Below are 24,548 nucleotides of genomic sequence, written 5' to 3' on the forward strand. Positions count from 1 at the left end.
TAATTAAAACCTCATTTTGGTAGTATCCTGAGGCTAACATAAAGATGTAAAGAAAAAAAAGCAAAGTGCTTGACATAGGTATGATTTCATAATCCTCACACAAAGACCTAATTAGCGAGAGTACAGCCTTAACACAGCCTGCAGACAGAAACAGCCATCATAAAATGTGGAGTGTGTTTACGTTGCCACAGTAGCCCACCATTCTTTTCAGAACTCACTTTAGGGTACATACTATGCTAAACACAACTCATAGGTATGGAAACAAGGAAAAAACTAGATTTTTAATAACAAGTGTTTATTATCAACAGATCTATTTGAATGTGTGGTGCCCATTTCCCAATCTTTATTATTGTTGTGTATATCAGGAATGTGTACTCATGTCGACCTGGGGAAAAAAAGCGAAGTGTTCGTACCCAACCAAGTTGGTATCACACGCACTGTCGGTGCATGCCTACACTTACCGGTTGAGCGAGTTACTAATACAACTGAAACAAACGGAAGAACGCTTCAGGTATGTCGCTGGACGTTTTGCACGTCAAGGTGTGCTCGAGCGCTACCCAATCGGCGGACGGGTCGCACGCGAGCACGGCGCGCGCCCAGCTCCCGTCTGTTTCCAATCGCCCCGCCCATTTTCAGCTGGGCTGTTCCTCCCCAATAAAGCGCTATTGTAAAGGGACGGGAGTCCAGAACCGGCGGCCCGCTCGTCTACGTGGACGTCTTGACCAGGTACAGAAGAGCCGGTGACTAATGTCACCTTTATAAATGTAATATTCCATGAACGTCGAAGTTTCGCAAGACTTCCGAAAAACAGCTTAAAGGATTTTGTTGGCTGGTTGAATCTGTGGATAAAAACCCCCCGACCAGAACACAACGTCGGAGTTCTGAGGTACCACATTAATGCACTGGGTGAGTTGAATTAGATTACTCCAAGACAACAAAAAAAGTCATTAAAACATGTTTTGTGCGCATTTTCCTCCCAAATCGAACGAGAGTTCAAGGCTACGTTTGAGCCTCGCGTGAAGAACAAATAGACACATTTTAAAATGAACACCTGGAAATACATAATACATAATGTAATTCATTATCAAAATGAGCATCTCATATGAAACAGATATGAAGTGAACGAGTAAGAAGTAACCCGCACCAGCCCAGTACGAGTACAGTGTGTGTCCTGTGTTTTCATGGGGATCTGATGTGTGTGTAGCTCGTGCAGCGATCCGGCGCGCGCGCCCAAGGACTCCGCTGCTGTATTGGAGCAACACGTAAAAGTGCTGCTGCTGCAGACGCGTGCGGTGCCAAACCTGGAAATACTCCCGTCATAGGAAATCTAGGAGTGTTTGACCACAGGACAAAACTGAACAGGATCCCGCTGTTTTATTTTTCGCGCTGTGTGCAAGAGCGACCCACATCCAACCTCCACAGCGAAGAGTAAAAGTTCAGCATCGAAACGGTGGATGGATGGAGAACAGGGTCCAATTGTGTCTGATCCACACGAGCAAAGGTAGAATCGGATCTGTTTAGTCACACGTGGCGTAAAAGAGATTAGCTGTTCTTATAACCGTCCTATTCGTTTATTGGAGCAGAGTATCTAAATCTTCATCTTTCAGTGCAAAATAAAGCCTCAAGAATGTGCACGGGTTTGTGGCGATAAGAACAGTCTCCTTACATAAACGTTATAACATCTTGATAAGCAACACGGGGTCCTTTAATTGATGTGAATATAAAGACTGCATAGGAAGCGGCCTGATCTGAGCATATAATTATACCGAAACTGTATTTTTATACCATATGATGAAGAGGGTTCTAGTTTTCTGTTTTAAAAATTATGCACTTACTTTTACATTCATACTATAATTAAATGACATCGGATGTTGTCGAACACATCTCAGACCAATCCATTCTTAAAAAAAAACAACAGAACTAACAGTGGCTGGACTTCTAAACAATATATAGCCTGACTAAACAGATCAGGATGAGGCTTTTCGCACACAGGCACGGAAAATGTGTACTGTGAGCGGGGCAGATGCAGCGTGCCTGCAGAATAACCGGTAATTAACCCCTGCAAACGTGCCATAGAGAGCCCGCATTCATCTCCATCGTTGCTGTTTATAGAGGACACTTCAATTTGTACACCAAAAAGCTTTAGTTAGTACAGGCTATGAGCGTTCTTTTAGACGCCAGCAACAATGGCATATAATAGAGTCTCTGTACAGAATACACATTATTATTATTCTGTGGCTGTTAGGAACTTATGCTTTAAATGCGTTTATAAATTGCGTTTAGAATAGCCTCTAAATGAGTAGAATCTCAGGGTTAGGCTGAGTTTAAAATGTTTGCAGCATCATGCAAAGATGCTGACAGTCAAAGGTGGAGAGCGAGTGGGCAAAAAGACAGTGAATGGAGAGAAAGAGGGACAAACATAAAGATATTGGAAAGGGAGAGAAAGAAGGGTCAGGGGGGATATCAAACATGGAGAATGTGCTAGCAGGCAGCTGGGTGGATGCTCGGAGTAACACAGAGGTGGGTACTGGGGCTTGGAGGCACAGAGGTTTGATCTAGACCCAAAAGAAGGATTAATTAACACACATTCCACCAGCCATCCTGAGTCTCTGATGTGTGAAAGGCCTGTTAGTGTGGGAAGTGGATCATCTTAAAAAGCTAACTTAAAAATACACAGCTAAGAGTTAAACTCCTTAAATGCACTTAAAAGTTTGATAGACCTCTACTGCACATGAACCACGGCCAGAACTGCAAGGCAGAATTTAAATATTTAAATAACTAAATATAATGTGTTACCCTCTGTTGTTGCCAGAATTATTATTTCCAAACCACATTTTGTCAAAGAGATGAAAAGCAGAGAGAGACGCGCACGTGCCATTCCGAGCTTTCACCGCCAGTTTGCCCTGTAGCTGATGTAGTGTCAGAATAATAACCAACTGGTTTCTGTCCACTGCCTTGTCCAAACACCATCATTCAAACAGAAGAACAGCACCAGGGGCTTCTGCTAAACAGACTGTTCAAACACACACACACAACACACACACACATGCACGTGCATGCAACAGGATGATCTTAAAAGGCTGTGTTGCGGGCCTCTACCCATGCCTTATGTTTCTACTCCAGTGTTGTCACTTAAATGCCTTAGATGAAGGGCCCCACTCTCTGACACATCCTCAGGTGTCTCAACTGTCTCTGTTCCTGCTAGACGTAGCACCCCAGGTGCTGGTCATGGTCTACTTCAGCAAAGACCACTTCAATTGTGAGGAGGGTCAATATAGCTGACTTAGATTCCCTTATTCTCACTACGCACAAAGACGTGACTACAGGAGCATTCCAAGCCGCTCTTGGCTTGGCACACACACACACACACACACACACACACACACACACACACACACACACACACACACACACACACACACACACATACATGTAGAGGTGCTGGGTTTATAGACTCTGAGGGTGGGCAGATTTCGGCACAGTGTGTTTTTTTGTGATTTAGAGTGACTATGGAGGAATGTCAGAATAAGCTTGGGGAAACATCAATTACATGGCTTTTGCAAACACGAGCATCATTTGGGTGGATTTAGCAAGGTAATGAAGTTGAAGCCCTCCGTTAACGGCGTGGTGTAGTTCAGAGCCCATGAAATGAAAAAGCCTAAGCACAATCAGGTGCGTCCTCAGGTGTCCGAGCCTCACCGTCCCTCAGCATTTCTGGGAGGAGCACTTAAATCAAGGCCCAGGCTTCAAAGGCCTACAAAGCCATGCTGACCAGGCAGTGGGAGCATGCGAACCCCACCCCCATCGCTGCCAGGGCAACTTGAAGAAGAGTTGGATAAACGAGGCCAAATGATGCATTCAGAAGAACCACTTCAGAAGACGGCTGCGCAAATACACACACTCGTGCGCATAAGCAGTGGCCACGAGCTTCTCAGCCAGCAGGCAAACCTCAAATCACTCTCATCTCCGCCACCTTCTCTCCACTACGAACACTGAACACAGTTCAGACAAATGCCTGTTCATCCACTAACTAATTTCCCGTATGGAAGTGAAGGGGGGGAGAAGGGTGAGAGGAGGAGTGTGTGTGTGTGTGTGTGTGTGTGTGTGTGTGTGTGTGTATGTGTGTGTGTGTGTGTGTGTGTGTGTGTGTGTGTGTGTGTGTGTGTGTGTGTGTGTGTGTATGTGTGTGTGTGTGTGTGTGTGTGTGTGTGTGTGTGTGTGTGTGTGTGTGTGTGTATGTGTGTGTGTGTGTGTGTGTGTGTGTGTGTGTGTGTGTATGTGTGTGTGTGTGTGTGTGTGTGTGTGTGTGTGTATGTGTGTGTGTGTGTGTGTGTGTGTGTGTGTGTATGTGTGTGTGTGTGTGTGTGTGTGTGTGTGTGTGTGTGTGTGTGTATGTGTGTGTGTGTGTGTGTGTGTGTGTGTGTGTGTGTGTGTATGTGTGTGTGTGTGTGTGTGTGTGTATGTGTGTGTGTGTGTGTGTGTGTGTGTGTGTGTGTATGTGTGTGTGTGTGTGTGTGTGTGTGTGTGTGTGTATGTGTGTGTGTGTGTGTGTGTGTATGTGTGTGTGTGTATGTGTGTGTGTGTGTGTGTGTGTATGTGTGTGTGTGTGTGTGTGTGTGTGTGTGTGTGTGTGTATGTGTGTGTGTGTGTGTGTGTATGTGTGTGTGTGTGTGTGTGTGTGTGTGTGTGTGTGTGTATGTGTGTGTGTGTGTGTGTGTGTGTGTGTGTGTGTGTGTGTGTGTGTATGTGTGTGTGTGTGTGTGTGTGTGTGTGTATTCCTGAAAGCCACCACAAATTGCAGCTTTTCAGCCGAGCAGTAAAAAAAAGAAAAAGGACTTTTAATCTGAGACTGGTAATTACGTCCTGCCTGGGCTGTAATTGGGGACGGGGCGCTGTGAGGGCCGTGTGCAGGTCCGGAGGCGCTCCAAACCGCGCTTGACCGCTGCCTTCCACTCCACGAAAGGTCAAATACTTAACTGCCCACCGTTAATGACTAATACCAACTCAAACAAGTCAGCAAAGGCAGCTTTTTACTTCACTCAAAAACCCTGATTAGGAGATAAGCTGGGAGCCAGTGCTACCTCTGTTTTGGTTAATGTAGCATAGTTTGGGTCCTAGAAGGAAGCAGACATAATCTGTGTTTAGGTGTGGGCGGAGCCTAATGTGCTCTAGGCTTGTGGGTCAGTGGGCAGCCAAAAGTCACGGAATGCGCTGATGAACACACAAACACGCTCGCGAACGTACACAGGCAGGCGCGCGCGCACACACACACACACACACACACGCACGCACGCACTTTCTTCCGTCCTTTCACCAGGGCTGTGTGGTGGTCCGGGGATGTCTTTCCCTCAGACTTCCTGCTAGGGGCGGAGCTTGTGCCACTGTGTAGCAGGTCACACCCCGCTTCAGCATGGGCGGAGCCTCTCCACAGTGATTCAGGAGCAGCCACGCCCCCAACACATTCTCAACACAACAACATTTCTAACACGTCAGTGTAAATAAACAACGTCCGGCGTTACAGACCACCAGCCTGTCCCGCCTTTACAAGACACCGAGACACTGAGATCTGACCGTGACGGCAGTAGTGATGTAACGGGCCCGTGTGTGTGGAGGTGTGTGTGTGTGTGTGGAGGTGTGTGTGGAGGTGTGTGTGTGTGTGTGTGGAGGTGTGAGAGAGACAAAAGAAGGTGGAGGTCCGTTTTATGTACATGGTGCATCGCTCCAGATATTTTTGCTTCGATAACCCACATACAGTGAGTGAGGAGCAGGGGGCGGGGCCACGCGAGACGCTGCAGGGGGCGGGGCCACGCGAGACCGCTGGCTACGGAACTGTCAGTGTTGAAGCTCATAGCAGAGCTACTGACACATTTAAGCAGAAACAACTCTGATTCCAAAGAGAAGCACAAGCACAAACAGCAGCAGGGCGGTGTGGTGTCCTCGTGTGCCCGGAGTGATGACAAGCCTGATCCCAGCTGTCAGCACCTACACGTCACAATACCAGTCATCCACCTTAGTGAGATCACTTCATGAAGCTCCACCAAACAGAAGGCAAAACATTTGTGAATGTGTTCAACTAGCCAAAGGGAATATGTAATGCATGCACACATGCGCATGCGTGCACACACACACACACCTAAGAATGTTTGGAGATTATAGAGTTAAGGAGACTGCCAGAAGAACACTTGCTCTGGGGAATAATTAATGTGTGTGTGTGTGTGTGTGTGTGTGTGTGTAATTTATGTCTGAACCACCTGAGGCATTATTACCTGAAAGCCACCCATCATCATCATCTCTCTCTTTCTCTCACACACACGTACACACACCTTTTACATAATGACTGACTTCATAAACACATTGTCTTTTGTTTGGAAGAGCCTCAAAGATTTATTGAACAGTAATAGAGAATTTATTGCTGTCTGGTGAAACATACAGTGACAGGCTGGTGAAGTTCTATGTGATCCACTCGATGAAAGTCAGATCTGTTGGACGCTTTGCATGGACAGAACTCCATAAAGCTGTATTCAGTTGACAGTCTCTATACATCTCTCTCTCTCTCTCTCTCTCTCTCTCTCTCTCTCTCTCTCTCTCTCGCACGCTCACACACGCAACCACGCACACACACTTCTGAGCTGACACTTTAAGACATACTGCTGACAGAGCAGTGACCTGTCACCCGACATTCCATCCTGAACCTGTGTGTGTGTGTGTGTGTGTTTATACACACTTGTGGGCGTGTACGCGTGCCAGAGAAACGCCCACAGCGCAGCTTGCTGGCAGCGTACACGCAGCGTCCCCCCCCCCCCCCCTCACTCTTCTTGGCCTCACCACACATTTGCATACAAACTCTATCAAAGAGTGCAAACAGATGCAAGCATGTTACAGCACGTACCATTTTACAATCAAAATAACTGCTGCTTCTGCGGCCTGCCCACAAAATTAAAAACCAACACTGTGCCAGGACAAAATATATTAGTCACAAATACACAGCTATATCTGTAAAATGTTCCCACCACTGTGAGGACTGTAAGACACACACACACACACACACACACACACACATTCATTCACTCACTCTCCTCATTGTTTTCCAGGAGCTGCTGAGAGCTCAGTGCAAAGAAGGTCTGGAGAGAGGGAGGAGAGGGAGGAGAGGCAGCGGTGTCCGCCCCGGTGAGTCTGGACCTCCTCTGCTCACCAGCACGTTCGGGCAGTTCCACAACTAAAGGCTAACGGTGGCATCCCAGGACTGGGCCTTTACTCACACGCTACCTGCTTACAGAGTGGTTCAAAAAATGTTGAATGAAGCAGCGTCGTGTGAAAACATGTCCAGGGGTGGGCTACACCGGGGGGGAGGTGTCAGAACAGGGGCCTGAGAAAGGGGTGCAAATCAACAGCTTACAATGCAACAGGGCAGGTGTGCGCAGGTGTGTGTATATGTGTGTGTGTGTGTGTGTGTGTGTGTGATCATCGGTGTCCCTCTGATCTTGGGAAAACTCTGTGTGTTTCTGGTGTGAAAGAGTGTGTGTGACAGAAGGTTAAGGGGCCAGGTATGCCCCTGCAGTCAGCCCTTCAGTGAGTGCGCACCTATGTGTGTGTGTGTGTGTGTGTGTGTGTGTGTGTGTGTGTGTGTGGTGTCCACTATTGTATGGCCTAAGGTTTTACAAGAGGTCAGGGCAAATGCTTCAGATTGAGTCTCCTGTGGCCTGCAGCTGAACAGGACCAGGGCTACAGCACACCCAGCTACACCCACTAACCCCCCTACAACAGGACCAGGGCTCCCGCACGCCCGGCTACACCCACTAACCCCCCTACAACAGGACCAGGGCTCCCGCACGCCCGGCTACACCCACTAACCCCCCTACAACAGGACCAGGGCTCCAGCACGCCCGGCTACACCCACTAACACCCCTACAACAGGACCAGGGCTCCAGCACACCCGGCTACACCCACTAACACCCCTACAACAGGACCAGGGCTCCAGCACACCTAGCTACACCCACTAACCCCCCTACAACAGGACCAGGGCTCCAGCACACCTAGCTACACCCACTAACCCCCCTACAACAGGACCAGGGCTCCAGCACTCCCGGCTACACCCACTAACACCCCTACAACAGGACCAGGGCTCCAGCACACCTAGCTACACCCACTAACCCCCCTACAACAGGACCAGGGCTCCAGCACACCTAGCTACACCCACTACACCCACTGTGTCTCCTACGACCCCTTCAACTCACATGACAGGGCGGCAATGGAAAGAGAAAGAAGAGAAAGAAAACACAACATTCTCAATGGAGGACCAGTATTGTGCGTGTCCTGGTCTGGAGGGGTGTAGTGGCAGGCCAGCGGACAGCCTGCGTCTCGTCTTCTTCTTTAAGCTCAGCATATCACAGCCAGAGCAGCTCGAGACTCAGGGACATCCTGCTCGTGTTTGTTTTACGCTAAGCCTCTGAGTGTGCTCCTATATAAATATACACGCACACAAGCACAACCCCCCCACACACGTGCATGTACATGCATAAACACACACACACACACACACCATGGGTTGGGAGGTGAGCTGGTTGCTAAGCGAACCCTCAGTAGCAGGGCCTGTTTTCTGCATTTGCAGACATTTCTAAACGATTACAGAAACACGAGCGTTAAAGGTGAGGGGACATGGCAGTTATTAAACGCTGCCTCGTAAACTGCACAAGCACCAGGCTGAGACGCGCTTTGCCTAAACAAACACAACTCGCAGCAAACTGTTCAGCACACACTCCTGGGAGCATCAATCAGCCAGCGTACGCGTGGCACTGAGTACTCGAGGGGAAGATGGCTGGAGACTTCAGTGTGTCACAGTGTGTGTGTGTGTGTGTGTGTGTGTGCGCGTAGTGGCCTGTCCTCAGCTCCAGTGCTTTGAGCACGTCATTGAACGTAAGTCCGTGGGCTTAGGGGGTGGGGTCTGTGGCCTAGGAGGGGCGAGTCTGTGCGCTGGTGGGAGGAGTCTGTGCCTTGGGGGGGGGGGGGGGGGGGGGGGGGTGGCATCTGGTGATGCCAGAGCGGTACAAACGGACACATGTGGGCCCCGTTCATGCATGTGCAGAGCTGTGGGATTAGCTCCTTCCCCCGGACCACAACAAAGCGTTCGTCCCGGCTCGCTGATGGATGAACGGCCATGACGGGACTCCGGGGACGGCGCAAATTGAATTCCCGGCGCCCTTTAAAGTGGCCAGGCTGTGTGTTTAGCACATGGTGCGTGAGGCTGGGTGTATGCCCGGTGGTGCTTAGCACTTCCTGTCTCTCCCCGCGCTGGCTTCTGGCCAGCCACAGCGTGGCCCACGGGAGCATGTGGAGTGTGGCACCCAGAGGGCCCCCTGCTGGACCCCCCGGCACCGGTGCAGGCGTTTGCCTTCCTCCCTGGGCCTCCCTGACTCTCATCAGGCACTGCAACTAGCAGGCAGGCGGGGGTCACGGAGGGAGAGGACCAGATGAGCGTATGACAGGAAGCAGCCGTGCTGCGAGGACGTCTCGGCCCTCCATCACCGAGAAGCGATTGGCCAAACGCCGCATGTTTTATAACATGCAAACCAAACCGAAAGGATCATGTTGTTCTGTTTGTCTTTTATCTGCACTCGTGCTTGCGTGTGTACATGTGTGTGTGTGTGTGTGTTTCGATGGAAAATGCCCCCTGGGCTGCTTGACTTGAAGGATCACAAACGGCAGAGCGCAGGAAGCCAGTAGAACAGGTATGCTACCAATGGCCAGTCGTGGAGCGAACCACATGACGATCAGCAACAGCGAGGAAAGATCGGCGTAAAAACAGCCGTCAACGAGCCGCATATCTCTGCGATCGCAGTCACGGCAGGCGCGCGTTTCGAGAGTGTGAGGACGGGCAGAGGCGATGGCTTCATAAGGACATGTGGCCAAACCCAGGTGGGCATTATTAGTGTAGTAAACTCGTGTATGTGGAGGAGTGTGGACGTTCCTTCAAACCGCTGCAGTTCTCCTTGTTTATATGGTAACTCTCTGTCCTCTGACCGTCTCCCCAGGACACTGATGTCCACACAAGCGTTCTTGTGTGGACAAGCGTAAGCCTGAGGGGCAGGTTTATACACACAGATTTCCAAGAAGCACGCAGGTGATCCAGTTACACATGGGAATGGTGCCCACTGGTGTGTTTGTGTGTGTGTGTGTGTCACCACACAACAAAGAGGAACACTGTAGGTGCAGCCTATAGGACTGGGTTGCTGGCCATCGGCCCTCTCTAACCAGCCCCTGGCTGGCTCGTGCGTGATCAGCATGCCACACTGGAGATGCCATGGCGACCTCCTTGGGCCAGAATGGGCCAGACAAGCAGACGGCTGGCTCTGCCTAGACGCTGTGCCAGCCGGCCCAGACGCTGTGCTAGCCGGCCCAGACGCTGTGCCAGCCGGCCCAGATGCTGTGCTATGCGGCCCTGACTCTCTCGCAGACGGCAGTGAGAGATGCTGTGGTAGGTGTGAGGTGTTTTAAATTCCTCACATTCTCGCCTGTATGGAGAGACACCGTGCACTGTGTTTGGAGTATGAAGAATGTAAAGAGGTGTCACGAGTGTATTAATAACACGCCACAGATGACAGCGGCGTGCGTGAGTGAAGGAGCTTCTCCCGCAGGTGTGGAGCTCGTTGGAGAGACATTCTAGTCATGAGCCGATAACTTGTAAAGCCACAGTGTCAGAACTAAGGGAGCGTCTGTCATCTTACAGTACCCTCATAAAACACGAGGACGCTGACCTGCGAGTGCAGCACTGATGGCCATCTGTGCTGATGGAACGATAAGAGAGGCAGGAATGAGGGCCGTGTGCTGCTCTCCGCATCTCAGTGTGGCGGAACCGGTCGCGCCGGTCCAAACGCGTGCTCACGCATACCGACGAATCACACGGAGGAAAGAGGGATACGCAAGCATGCAAACACACGCGCCCAACCGCACACGTGACCCACGACCACGCCGCTGACTCCCCGAGACCTCCCCGGCTTGCCGAAATGGAAATTCCAGGACGGTCGCTATCTCTCACCGGACGCTTGCGTCATCTTTCCTGCTTGCCGTTATTTCGCACTTGGCTGTCCCCTCCGTCCTCCTGCTTGGGTTTAATCTTCTGCAGCTGGAGCAGCTGTCGGCTCTGTACCGCGCCATCACGCTACGATCTCCTTCCCTCTCCGCATTTCCGGCATTCGGGGTCGTGAGCCGTTCCGTCTATCCGTCCGAACCCCCCCAAATGTTGCCGCACCTTCTTGCCCCTAAATGGAAACTAGCCGCTAAATTCCCTGAAGACACACGGGGCTTTGTGTTAGACGTGAGGGGAGGAGACAGAACTGACAGACGGGTATCTCTTCATAAGCATCGTGTTCTCCGTTAGCTGAGAAGAGACGCTGGACAGGTCAAACACGGCTGCTTGTTGTCCTGCCTGGTTAAGGGGTAACCTAAGGAGGCCCAGGGGTCTTGGCCCTTTCGGTCCTCCAGTGACCTCTGACCCACGGTACTTCTATCCCTAGATCTTATACCATTCACGAGACGTTTCCATGCTCTGAAGTGATGAGCTAATCGTGAGACGAAATGTCTCGTTGCATGTCGAATGTAGAACAATATCGACACTCTGAACAATATGACAACATGACATTTGAACAATATGACATTTGAGGTATAATATGTGGCGCTAATCTAAATGCTAAGTGTTGACTGACGTGAGGGGGAGGAGGGAGGAGAGCTGACAGTAGAGCTTTGTGGTAGACGCTTCCCTGCAGATCGTCTCCTGATCTAGCTTCATTAAAGTGGACCACAGACAGACCCCAGCTGATGGAGGACGCAGAGCCAGCCTCGTGTGTGTGTGTGTGTGCGTGCGTGTGTGTGTGTGTGTGTGTGTTTGTGTGTGCGTGTGTGTTTGTGTGTGTGTGTGTGCTGTCAGACTATTCAGAGGTGTAACGTCTGGTCTTTCCCAAGTCCCATGATACCAAAGGAGGGAAGAGCCATTTCCTTAAGGATTCTGCAGAGCTGACCCACAGCTCCGGTGTTCCCGACCCAATCTCCCGCTCTTCTCTCTCAGTTCCGGACGCCTCCCCTCCCCTAACGGCACGCCCACCAGCAGACGCGTGCCACACGCCCGAGGTGTCGGGTTGCTGCGAGCCCCGGAGAGAACAGCGACAAGCTCAGAGCACCTGCCTGTGAAACCCTAGCTGCTCATGCCTGCAGCTAACGCCGCTAATGCTACCCTGCTACCTCTGTCGCCTGGTGCAGCCCAAACTAAAGGGGAAGCCCGGGTTCGTCTCCCGGGTTCGTCTCCCGCGGATGTGCAGACCCCCCCGTCTGCAGATAGGGGTTTACACAACTAAACCCACTCTGTGCTTTGTTAGCCTTGTTCTTAGGGGGCTTCAGAAGGGGGTTTACTGAGCTGGCAAGCTGAGATGGTTATCACCAGGGCGGCAAAGACGTATCACATTCAGTGTGTTCTTCTTAGCAGTGCTGGCTCATTCAGATCCAGCCAACTACTACAGCAGACACTGCTATCTGGAACAGTGAACTTTCACCCTTTACCTTCTGTAGAATGTACTGTTGATGTGAAGCCACACCAAGACTGGATCTTTGAGTCCTCAGACTAGCGAGACTTGAGCTGTCTCTGTCATGTCAATGAAGACGACGATGCCCTCATGTTGTCCCGGTGGTAGTGTCAATCCATCTTAAACCTTCACAAAGCAAACGTTCACCATCCCAGCACAGCAGGGAAGGAGACAGCAGAGGAAGGCGGAGAGTAACATGAAGAAGACGAAACATCTGCTTCATATGCCTGCATTTCAGAAGTCAATTAATTTAAAAAACCAAACAACAAACCCACGGGCATCAATCACTCGAGGACAGAGATGGCTTTTGTTGTGGTTGCGCATGAGTGTATCAGATAAAGAGTTCACTTAGTCAAAGTGCCTCTGCGCCCTTCATCTCATCCACTTCAAAGCTGCAAAGCACGGCTCTTAGATGCCCACTGACGTGTGTGATGGTCTTGCTTTTCGGCTATTGCCACACGGACAGTGGAATCTGGATCTGAAGGCATGTTTGCCTTTGAATGAGACCAGAGGTATGACAACATGTAAACTTGTTTCTGTCTAACAAGTCGGGGAACTGCCCAGACATGACCATCAGAGAGACTGTCACTCAGGCATCCTGCATGTGTGTGCTGCGTGAAACTAAGTCACCGGGTTGCGTTGTGAAATCCCTTCAGGTCCATGCGTCATTCAGAGCGAACGGACACACAAACAACCCACTATGCTGTTTTGCTCCATAAAGCATGTGAGCGTGCCTCGATATTCACGGACACATTGAAAGGCTTTAGAGCCAAATGTAAATTTCATGTAAAATGCTGAACAGGTACTGGCTAACAGCCATCAACAGAAGTATCGCTCCAAATACCAAACATTAATAAAAACATCTGACATGTCAGCGCTTATAGCTGAGTTTCATAGTGAACATATCTGACGTTTTTGGAGTTGCTGACAGCGTGCCTCTAAATCAACCTTCCTCCTTGCCTGAATTGTCCTGAGTTCTCCTGATCTCTCGCTCTTCCGTGCTGCCAGGGGCTTTTGTTTTATGGCCCTGCACCGTCATGTTGAAGGATGGTGGGAGAGGTGGTGGTGCTGGGGTTATGTGTTGGGCGTGATGGGGCCCAGCTGTGGTCCGGAGGTGGGGAGAGTCAGTGGGCCTCGGGGTGGCTTCTCAGGCAGAGGTGCATCAGGGGGTTCCGCTGTTTTCCTTCCCAGGGCTGCTCCACTGCTGGGGTGCTCCCACTCCCCAAGCATGGGCCCTCTCTAACCCGGCCTGACTGGCATCCTTACACAGTCTGAATCCCCAGCTGTTTCGCCTGCCCCATGTGGAGGGCTTAGGCCCTCTGGGAAAACATACTCTTGACATCGCTCTTGTGAATCACTAATTGAATCGCTCTTGTGAATCACTAATTGAATCGCTCTTGTGAATTGTTAAGGCCCACTTCACAAGACCCAACTCCGGGTCTCACGTACTTCCTCCGGTGCTGACAAAGCCTTTCTTCTCTTTCGTCCCAAGTTTTTCTTTTGCCTTCAGGTTTTCAGAAGGAAGCCGTTTTTTTTATGATTCTTACAGCTCTTCTTTGTGTTTCTTTCTTTTGTGGTCACCATGTCTCTCTGCTAAAAGCGCCATGCGAGATGATTCCTGTATGACCCACCATTTGAAACGACAGCTCGGTTTCCACATCGGAACAGCTCTCTTAATAATATAATGAAATTTATCCAAAGCTATGCAGAGAACCAGATGTTTTAACAATAGCTTGATGATGAAAAAGGGAACAAAATGAGACGTCTGGTTAGTCATTATTCTGCTAAAATTCTGAAGCTGCCCTGAAAAGGACCTTCGGTGCTTATGGGAGAGCATTATTAAGAGCTCTTCAAACTCAGCCACCGCACAGCCCAAGAATGTTTAAACAGAGACTGTGGAGGGGGGGCAGGAGGAAATTACAAAGCCGAAAGACTAAGCCAGATCTTGGCGCCTGGACCGAATGACAGCCCCATCACGTAGAGCTGACAAGTCAACACTCCCTCCATGCTTCGTCCCCTGGCCCATAATGCACAGGCACTTTAAGTTCAAATCCCTACAGTGTGAAGTCACTCAGCACAACTGCAGGAGGGAGATTTCAGGTAATCCCTGGGAGGCCGTCCTCATTTGGTGGATGATAAGAGGCACCGGCTGCCAGAGAGAAGAAGAGACGAAGTGCTGAACTGCAGGCTGGTGTGGAAGCAGCCAGGTGCTGGGAGACCTCTGCCTGTGCTCAGACTGTGTCTGGATGCTGAGAATGATTCTGTCTCTGTGCTGAGCATGATTCTGTACTGCTGTAGTGGATGTTTCCTCATCTTTTATGTGGTTTCAATACAACGAGAGAGAATTAAAAGAGGCGGAAACAAGGAAGGGTCAGGAAAAAGGGTCAGAAAAAGTTGAAACCAGGAAAAGCACTGTTTTCAAACAAAACACCCTGTTCGTTATCTTCATTCAAGAGCCCCCCAAACCCCCAAACCCCCACATGCCTCCATCCATGTGGACTGCTACTGTGTGTCCATCCCTCTGATCCTGTGCTACTCAAAAAGTCTTAGCTAAATTTCCTTCGGGATCAATAAAGTATCTACCTACCTACCTACCTACCTAGTGTCCTGCAACCCCTGTCTCGTGGATCAGGACAAGCTCTTCCCTGCTTGAGCAGCCCAAAAATAGACCCCCCCCCCAAACATTGGATCCATCATGGATGCTTTTCTGTTTTTCCTTCTCTGCTCATTTCCTCCAGTTTTTGTGCTCTCAGTCTGTCTTTCTTCTTTCTCATGCTGAGCTGTTTTACCCTAAGTGTTGGCTATGGGAGAAGCAGCAGCCATCTTTATCTCCAGCCGGCTCTGTTTCTTCCCGTTTTCTCCCTCGCCTACACAAGCGTCCTTGTGGCTCGAATCTTCTTTCCTTGCAGCGTTGCCTTAGCCAACACATTATCATCTCCCCCTTCCAAACAAGTGTTTGTTCTTATCCTTGACTTTCTACCCTTGAAAGATGTCAACAGCTCTTAAAGTCGTGTTCTACAGTGTTCACTTACAGAAGCTCTCCTCCCAAAAGGGCAGGCACACAGTTGTCTCTACAAAGTAACTAAAGGCAAATTAATTCAGTTGACTAAATTCCCACGGTACTCAGAAAGCCCAACAGCATGGGACAGTAATGACCTGTGCCCCTTGGGGACTAACTGACCGTAACAGTGTGTTCTGCTTCTTGTGTTATCTGCAATGTCTGGTTGCATTGTGATTTTTCCAGCAGTACCTGCAATAAAAGATGTAATTAGGCTTCCTGTGTTTCATAGATCACTGATCACAGATCAGCATTTTCTCCGCCGTGTGTTGCCCATCAGAATTTGAGGGGTGATTTATACTCTTGTAAAGCGTCTTGTGCGTGAGTTGCAATTTGACTCGTGAGGTTGGATTGGTGTTTACTTGCACCATTCTTGTCGTGACCCTAAAAAGTTATTAAGATCTTAGTGATCAGCATCACTTCTTGAGCGAGTGTCAGGCATGCATTTAAACAGGTCTGCTCCTCCAGAATGATACCACCTTGTAAGACTTTGAAAGGCCCGAGACTCCAGCCCCCGTGCTAAGATGGAAGAAATCTCTTAGGAGGGCATACTGGGTGATACTCAATGTGTCTGGCCCCCCTGAGCTAGCCTCCCTCTGGCCCTCTGCTGTTTATTTGATCTCCTTCCCGGGCCATGACATTTCAGGCATTTCCTTTAGTCCCACATCCAGGAGAAGTATTATTAAATGCTAACAGGCAGACTGACAAAAACCCACCGGTGTAGCCAGTCGAGGCCTTGTTTCAGAGGCTGTGACAGTTTGGCAGTCGCCTACGATTTTTGTTTGCACATAGTTGCAACTAAACCTGCTTTCAGAGGACAGAGGTTACATCACTGCCAATGAATGAAGGCAAAGGAGACACAAAAAGCAAAATGCCCAGACCTGCTCTGTTTCTTTTGAACTTCCTTCCTGGCAGTTGAGTTAAGATCCACTACTGTCGTTCGACTTGTCTTTTCAGAACGTGACTCACGTGTCCTGATCTCCTCAGGTAACCTCATTGCTAGAAGGGATTAGCAGTAGGGAAGACGTCAATGGTGTATTTTGTATGGGTAGCACAAGGACCTGATTTCAGACTCTAAATGAGCTGCTAGATGACCTGTGAATAGTCTTGAATATCAGGGGTGACCAGGTGAATGGTTTTGACGATCGTTAAGACTGGTGTAAAAACCCTGACTGTTGTCTTGTTTTTGCAGCTGGACACGTAAACGTAGACATCACAACTCAAGTTATGTCTCTGTCTTAGGTTAGTCAGAGGCAAACCACAAACTATACAAACAAGAACTGCTTGAAGTCTGTTGTAAGAAGTTGTAAGAAACAACCAACCATCCAACCTCAGAGTATTATTTTATTCTGAATGATTAATGGTCCTGAGGGTTTAAAGAGTGCTAACCAGTGAGAGAGGGAGAAGAAGCTAAGAACAAAGCCATCTGAGAGAGACGGAGGTTTTCACGGAGGCTGAGACCTTTAGAACCATTCACTCCTAACAGCTCTCGGCTCCGAGTCAGCTCCCACAACACACAATGCACTCTGAAAGCACTCTGAGGAAACTAAACCTGGCATGCAGTTTACTCTCTTAACAGAACCCAAGTGTCAAGTAACTACCAAAGTGCACTGCACTCACAGGTGGCTCTTTTAATAAGACCACACTGACCCCAAAGTGTCAATAGCTTCCATTACTGTAATACGTGTTATTTGCCTTTACATGTCATCCTATTCAATAAACAAGGACAGAAACAAAACAACAGCACCAGAAAAAATTAATGTGAAGTCAGAGCCATTTTGCCTCCGTGACAGGCTTTCGGAGGGGTGAAAATGGTGGTTTTTAGGTTGTCTTAGTCCTCTCCAATAAAAGAACGCTTCACCTCAACGTGAACTTTGTATTTAAACCCCCCACTCCTCGTCATCCCTGAGAGAGAAGGAGAGGTCTCCTCTGCAGCTCTCAAGGCTACTAACGCTCATGATTAATCTGCTACTAAAGAATGATGAACGGTTTCCTCCTCACCACTCAGCTGGCCTCCTCCCTCTGCTTTTCTTAAATTCTGAGCTTCTCTCTTTCTCTTCCAATGTCCACGTCGACCATCACGCCTGGTTTGATCACAGGTGAATCCTGTGGTTTCACATTTTGATTGGTTTGTTTGTTTTTCTGAGTTTTATTCACATTATTGGGTATGGGTTGTTTTGTGACTCTGACACCACACTAATGTGGGACTAGCATTTAAACTATTATTAGAACAGCAGATTGAACAATAAGATGTACATTCTTCTTTACACATTAACAGTTTTACACTGTTCAGCTTCAAGTGGTTTAGCCTTTTTGCTGATTTTGTATAATAAGCTACTGAAATGGGCAGAACGAGCAGCAATCAGCCCGCAGATGAGAACAACCCTCAGGAATCCACACTGTCATACTCTGAAGTATCACAAACAAATATGGGACACGAACGTGGCATTGTGAAAGGCCGCAGCAGGTCCAGAGATCACTAGCACTGCTGCGTATGGAATTACATGTCACCATTTAATCCTTCAGTAGTTAACCTTTCAGTTATGGAGACGGAAGGCAGATGTTACAGTAAGCATTGTGCATGATTTCACTCTGAAAAATGAAGACAGAAAATGAGTTTATCAGAGTTCATCACTGAAGTCAGTGCTCTACAAAATCCAGGTGCTTGCACCCGGGTCTTGCTGCATCAGTGCTCTATGTGAACATTTACAAGTCTTTAACATATTGCTGTTGGCTTTGTTTTCATTTCAGGCTTCGAGGGGTGTGTGTCAGCAGCAACATGAAGCCCTTCCCACCCCTGCTCCTCTACCTCCTCCTGCCCCCCTGTACCCTGGCCAGCTTCTGCCCCAACGACTGCTCCTGTAGCCTTCCAGACTCCATTATCTGTTTCCAGCGCAGAGCCACAAGCATGCCGTCCAACGTGCCCCCGGTGACCAAGAACCTCTATCTCTTCCAGAATGGCATTGAGAAGTTGCACCAAGACGACTTCCTCGAGCTGGAGAGCCTAGAGATGCTGGACTTAAGTCAGAACGAGCTGACCGAGCTGCCAGATCGCGTGTTCGAGCCGCTCCATTCCCTCCGCAACCTGGACCTGTCATCCAATCAAATTGAGAAGATTTCTGAGGAGAGCTTTGCCGGTTTGGAGCTGCTGGAGAGGCTCTATCTGTACAACAATGCCATAAAGTGCATCCACCCTGCGGCCTTTGATGGTCTGGAGCAGCTGCTCGAGCTGAAGTTGCAGGGCAACGAGCTGACCACGTTGCCTGCTCTCAAAATGCCCCGTCTGCTCCTGCTAGACCTGGGATTCAATACCATCCCTTCCCCAGGGCCGAGTGACCTTCAGACTCCCAAACTAGAGTCACTGAAGCTGGGTGGACTAGGGTTGAAGAACCTGAACGAGGAACTCCTGAGTAGCTTCAAGAACCTGCACGAGCTGGACATCTCGAACAACCAGCTGAATGCTTTTCCTGCAGTACTGCGGGAGGCGAGGGGTCTGGTCATACTCAGCATGGCGGGCAATTCCTTGAGGTCTCTGAGGTGGGAAGACTTGGAGCATCTGACGGAGCTCCAGGAGCTGGACATCAGCAACCTCAGCTTGCAGAGCTTACCTGAAAACATGAAGGGGGCTTTCCCTAATCTCAAGAGACTCACTGTTGCAGAGAACCCCTTTAACTGCCTCTGCACCATGGCCTGGTTTCCCACCTGGCTGCGGCACCAGCAGATCCAACTGGGTCGGACGGAGGAGACGCGCTGTCACTTCCCACCAAGAAATGCAGGAGCGGTTCTGGAGAGACTGGATCATCGGGACTTCGGATGCCCCACGACCACCACCATCACTACCAGCACGGTTAAAACCACCTCGCTCACCCCCACCCCCATCACCACCGCGCACAGTACAACGTACTCCACCCTTCTCAAGCCCAGCGAGAACCCGCCGATGGAGGCCGACAGTGACCCGCCGCCACTGGTCCCGGCTTCGCCCAGCAGCGGCGCAGACACGGGCGTGAGGTTTAGCTCCTGTCCGTCCAACATCTGCTTAAATGGAGGTACGTGTTGGCTGGACCATCAAGGTCGTCACGAGTGCACGTGTCCGTGTGGGAAGGCGGGGAAGTATTGTCAGAACGAAGACAGCCCACACCTGTGCGAGGATGTTGCTACGGCCACGGTTAACGCGGAGCCGGAGATCGCCGCACAGATGGTGACGAGCTCCTCCATACTGCTGGACCTCCATCGCTACATCGAGATGCGGCCGTACATCCGGGGCGTCAGGCTGACTTACAGAAACCTCTCGGGGGCAGATAAACGCCCCAAGCACCTCAACATACCGGCCTCGTACCCAGAGTACACGCTGCGTGGACTCCAGTCCAATTCCACGTACTCGGTGTGCGCCAGCCCGCTGGGTGAACCCAGAGACGTGAACAGCGTGTGCACAGAAGCACAGACCTCCAGCCAGCAGACCGCCACCGCACGAATGGGGGACAAACAGCTGACCAGAACACTGGTGCCAGCCGTGGCCATTCTCCTCCTGCTGGCGCTGGTGGCCGTGGGCGTGGGCGTGGCTTGCCACGTGCACAGGAAACGAGCGCGTCTAGAACTGGAGTGTGACCCGTCGCAGCTGGAACTGGAGGGGGTTAAGGCGGGCCTGGACAACGGGACCCTCCCCCAAAAACAGGCGGAGATATTGTTCACTCCGACTGCTGTGCAGAACGGTGGCCTGGAGGTGCCACTCATGCAGGAACACAGCATCGCTAACAACAACACAAACACTTTAAAACCGTCTTACTTTTGATATCTGGGGCCGTTTTCAAGATCCCTGAACACTAACGCATGGACTACATGGCTGGGTTAAAAACTGCCTATGTGCCTAGATTAAAGGAAGAAACCAGAATGCCCTTAATTAGGAGAAATTATGACAGCCTTTTCGTGCCTTCAATCACATCAGTTGTAGCCACGACTGACCCCTCAATTATTGCACCACAACACAGCACTGTGAATCCTCTAATCAGTATAATCAAAGTCTCAAAAGCTTAAAGTCATTGTTAGGACTCTGATGCATGTTATCAGAATTTAAACAATCAAGTCACGTCACCCAAGTGAACACATCTTCCAGCTCCACCCCGCGTCTGCCTTCCGGTACGTGATTCAGCTCGATAAAGGACACACACAGAGTGCCGTGACACAGATGTCCCCAAACGAATAGCTGAAGTTTTGCTGTGTAGCACCTGCGTGCAGTAGGAGTTGCTGTGAACAATGGTGAATATCAGTGCTGGTAAATGAAGATGTGGACTTTTCCAGTCATCTTTTGGCTGAGGCTTGACTGGCTTTTGCATGAGACATGAAGTCAGCACTTTTATGTGAGCTTGTATATTTTGTTACTACATTACAACTTTGTTTTTGTCTGTTTTTTTCTAAACACATCACTGTTGTCAGGCCTCCCCGCTTCACCTCTTGTGACTAATGAGCAGGTGGGGAAAAAGACAACATATTAAAACCTTTGAAGATTTAAACTCAAATGTACCTCCAAGTCAGTAACAAGCTTCACTCCACAAATGTCAGAGCGTCTAAGTGGCTGAACGTCCATGCAGCCTTGAAACTAAATCCTTCCATTCTTCAATCTCCTTCACCCACAGGTTCAGATCATCAGGACAACTGAAGTTACACAAGTCAACTGAAATCCCCACTGAAGCACGTTACACTTTGTATTGATTCAAAACACTTGGACATATAAAGTACTTACAACCACACATAAGTAAACCAGAAACTTTACTCTAAAACATATTTAAGGCTTAGTCCATCATTTATGCTCCCCTTGGCACTGGACCCGTACCGTAGTATAGAGTAGGAGCGTAAGTGAATACTCGTCCCACAGGTAAAATTAGTGTCTCCACCATTGAGCAGTTGCCTAGCCAAGAGTTCCTGTTTTGCTCACTTACAGTCAACCAGACTATAAAAGTCTCTGATGCAACATGTGTTTCAATGCGACTTGTACGTTCATAGTCAAGAATTAGCGAGGTGGGTGAATGACCTGCTGAGCCTCGCCCCCGAGGGGAGACGCTATGGGAGGTGAAGCAGCAAATAGGAGAATTGATATAATCAAGATTTACTCAACAGCTCCCAAGCTCACACCAATATCTCAAATGAGAATCTGAACAATGTCGTATGCAGTACTTACACACCAAGTTTACTGGCCAATATGTGAACAAATACACCATGCAAACCCCCCCCCCCCCCCCAAAAAAAAAAAAAAAAACAACAATGCCCCTTTGTGTTTAGCAAATGGTTGTGAGTAACAGTCAAGAATCTGAGTTTAAGCCCCGTTATTGGAGCCGAGGGAGAGGGTGCAGACATGGACGCAGTCTTTTCTAACCCTCTTGTGAGGTTACTAGCCTAGAGGGGAAGTGGGAGGCAGACAGTGGGGATCTGGGCTCTATGGCCTCTGTGAGGAACTCTATTACCGTTTCAGCACTTGCCCTTCGCTTCAAGTTAAGCTTGAACGATCACGGCAGTAGCCGCGCTGGGAAAGACAGCCACGTCTTCCAGCTCTCCTGAAGAGCAGGCCTTCGGAACAACGTAGTTATCAGTGGGTGTGCACACCCTAACTGGAAAACGAGCGTGAACGGTATGAAGCATTGAGAATATTCCTGAATATTTTCGATATGTATGTGACTATTTTTCCCTGTTCATTTTGGGAAGTTCTTTCTTTGTGTGTCTATTCAGAAGTATGTATATTTGTAACATTCCATTGTTTTAAAAAAATCAACACAAAACCCCACAAATATATAAAAATAAAAAGCCATGAAAGAACATGTGTATTGTTATCTGTGTCTTTTGTCCATCACCCTTTTGGGCTGTCCCTGCTAGTCCCTGCTAGTCCCTGTTAGTCCCTGCTAGTCCCTGTTAGTCCCTGCTAGTCCCTGCTAGTCCCTGCTAGTCCGTTAGCTGCTCTGATTGGGAGAATTGGGAATCGGATGCCTTCATTCTGCTTATTATAGCACTTTGTGTGTTTGATATAAGACAATATATTAGTGCCTCTCAAGGACCGAATCTTGCAGGGTAGTAATGGAGTAAACAGAGTAAACAAACAGAGTAAACAGTAAACAAACAGAGTTATTGTTTATTGTTGTTTTTTGGTCTCCAACTGCGCAGTTCTGGGCTTTTAAAGCTGCTTTACAGAGACAGCAGGGAGCAGCCTGTGGGAGAACACTAGCCTCCCTACACCAACATCCCGCACAGGGACGGCGAGACTACCACCCACGGCAGACTTTTACGAGACTGTTTAGTATTTAGAGTGAGGCAGTAAGGTATCAGACCTCAGGTTTATGAGAGAAAAACCTGTGATGAATGGGAGATAGTGATAAAGTGATAAGAAAGTAATTACTGCTGTTGTCTCTGACTATATATTGTCCTATATATGTGTGTGTGTGTGTGTGTGTGTATATACATACACATATGTATACATATACATACATACATACACACACACATTATATATATATATATATATATATATATATATATATATATATATATATATATATATATATATATATATATATATATATATATATATATTAGTGGTGGGACTTTAACGCGTTAATTTCGATTAATTAATTACAGGAAAATTAACGCACTAAAAAAATTAACGCATTTTAACGCACGATACACTTTTGCATCGTGGAATGTTTCTCAGTGCACGAGTTCCAGGCGTACAGATTATATGGACGCACGATAAGATGAGCATGATGCAGATGACTGAAGAGGCTACGCTGGTGGATGGGAAATTTAAATATAAGAAACTTCCAGATGGAAGTTCAAACAAAAATAGTGTTATTTACACTTTATGTAGGAAGGAGTTCGCTTATCACAGGAGCACTTCCACCCTTCGTTACCACCTCAACGCAAAACATGTTGGAGCTTGCGGAGAGTCGGCTCGTGGAGCTGCTTCAACAGTGCGATACTCTCACGAGGAGCGATTTGAATTTCAAACATGTTTGATATTCTTGCGACGCTGCGATTTCTGATCGGGAGTTGGTCGTGAGGTGTGAATCGCTCCTCGTTTACCTGTGTAAACTATACGATGCACGACACGCGATTGAGCCGAAACGAGTGAAAAATCGGCTGAAAATGGGCCAAAAATCGCACAGTGTACGCCCAGCTTAACGCGCAGGTCAGCAATGATAACTTAGCTGCTAAATGTATTCCTAGTACGATAGGGTGACCTAAACGTCCGCATTTCACATCCTGTCCCGGTCGTCCCGGGTTTTTTTTTAAGTGAGGAAATGTCCTGGTTTTTAAAGTACCTTCATTGGACCATTAAGACTGGATTAAACTTTCGCGAGTGACCGTAGCGCGCGACTCCGCACGCGTTTATACATGACGCGTCACATTATTTGTGTCGTTCGCTCTCTATGGTCGAAGATAAAGGCTTACAAGAAGCGCTGCACATTGCGTCAACTGATGCAAGTTATGAACTACCGTCCAGGGGTGAGTTTCCCAAAACGTTCTTAGCACCAAGTACTTCTTAACCTCGTACGTAAGAACGAGGGAAAAAAAAACAGGTTATTGTGAAGAGCGCCACAAATGTGGCTCTGACTGGGGATCACTGGACCTCTGTTAGCAACAAGAATGATCTTGGTGTGACAGCTCATATTATAGATGATGAATGGAAGATCCAGTCATTTGCTTTGAGCATGCAGAAGACCACTTCTAGGCACTATGGAGATGCCTGTGGCAGAGGCCTGGGAAATTTAAGAAAAGTATACCATCTAAAATGGTATTAAAAACATCTTCTGATTTACTTCAATTCTTCCAATATCCTGAGCAAAACTCCCAAAATTAAACAACATTTTTGGTCAGAATTTCCAATGTTCTGAACTGTTTTCTGCACTCATATATTGGTCTGTGTAGTAGACTGGTGGAAA

General features: G+C 48.7%; 2 protein-coding genes across 2 annotated transcripts in view; one reads left to right on the forward strand and one right to left on the reverse strand.

Annotated features, from left to right (window-relative positions):
- The window catches only part of coro7 (coronin 7), a 111,333-nt gene that overhangs the window by 32,062 nt on the left and 54,723 nt on the right, over positions 1-24,548 (reverse strand). The window lies entirely within an intron of this gene.
- Positions 665-21,883, forward strand: vasnb (vasorin b). The gene is made up of 3 exons (XM_076981878.1): positions 665-906; positions 7,092-7,167; positions 18,379-21,883. The coding sequence occupies exon 3, from the start codon at positions 18,407-18,409 to the stop codon at positions 20,414-20,416; it is 2,010 nt and encodes a 669-aa protein (XP_076837993.1). The 5' UTR covers positions 665-906; positions 7,092-7,167; positions 18,379-18,406; the 3' UTR covers positions 20,417-21,883.

The sequence above is a fragment of the Brachyhypopomus gauderio genome, chromosome 2 (assembly GCF_052324685.1).
Source record: "Brachyhypopomus gauderio isolate BG-103 chromosome 2, BGAUD_0.2, whole genome shotgun sequence".
NCBI classification, from domain to species: Eukaryota; Metazoa; Chordata; class Actinopteri; order Gymnotiformes; family Hypopomidae; genus Brachyhypopomus; species Brachyhypopomus gauderio.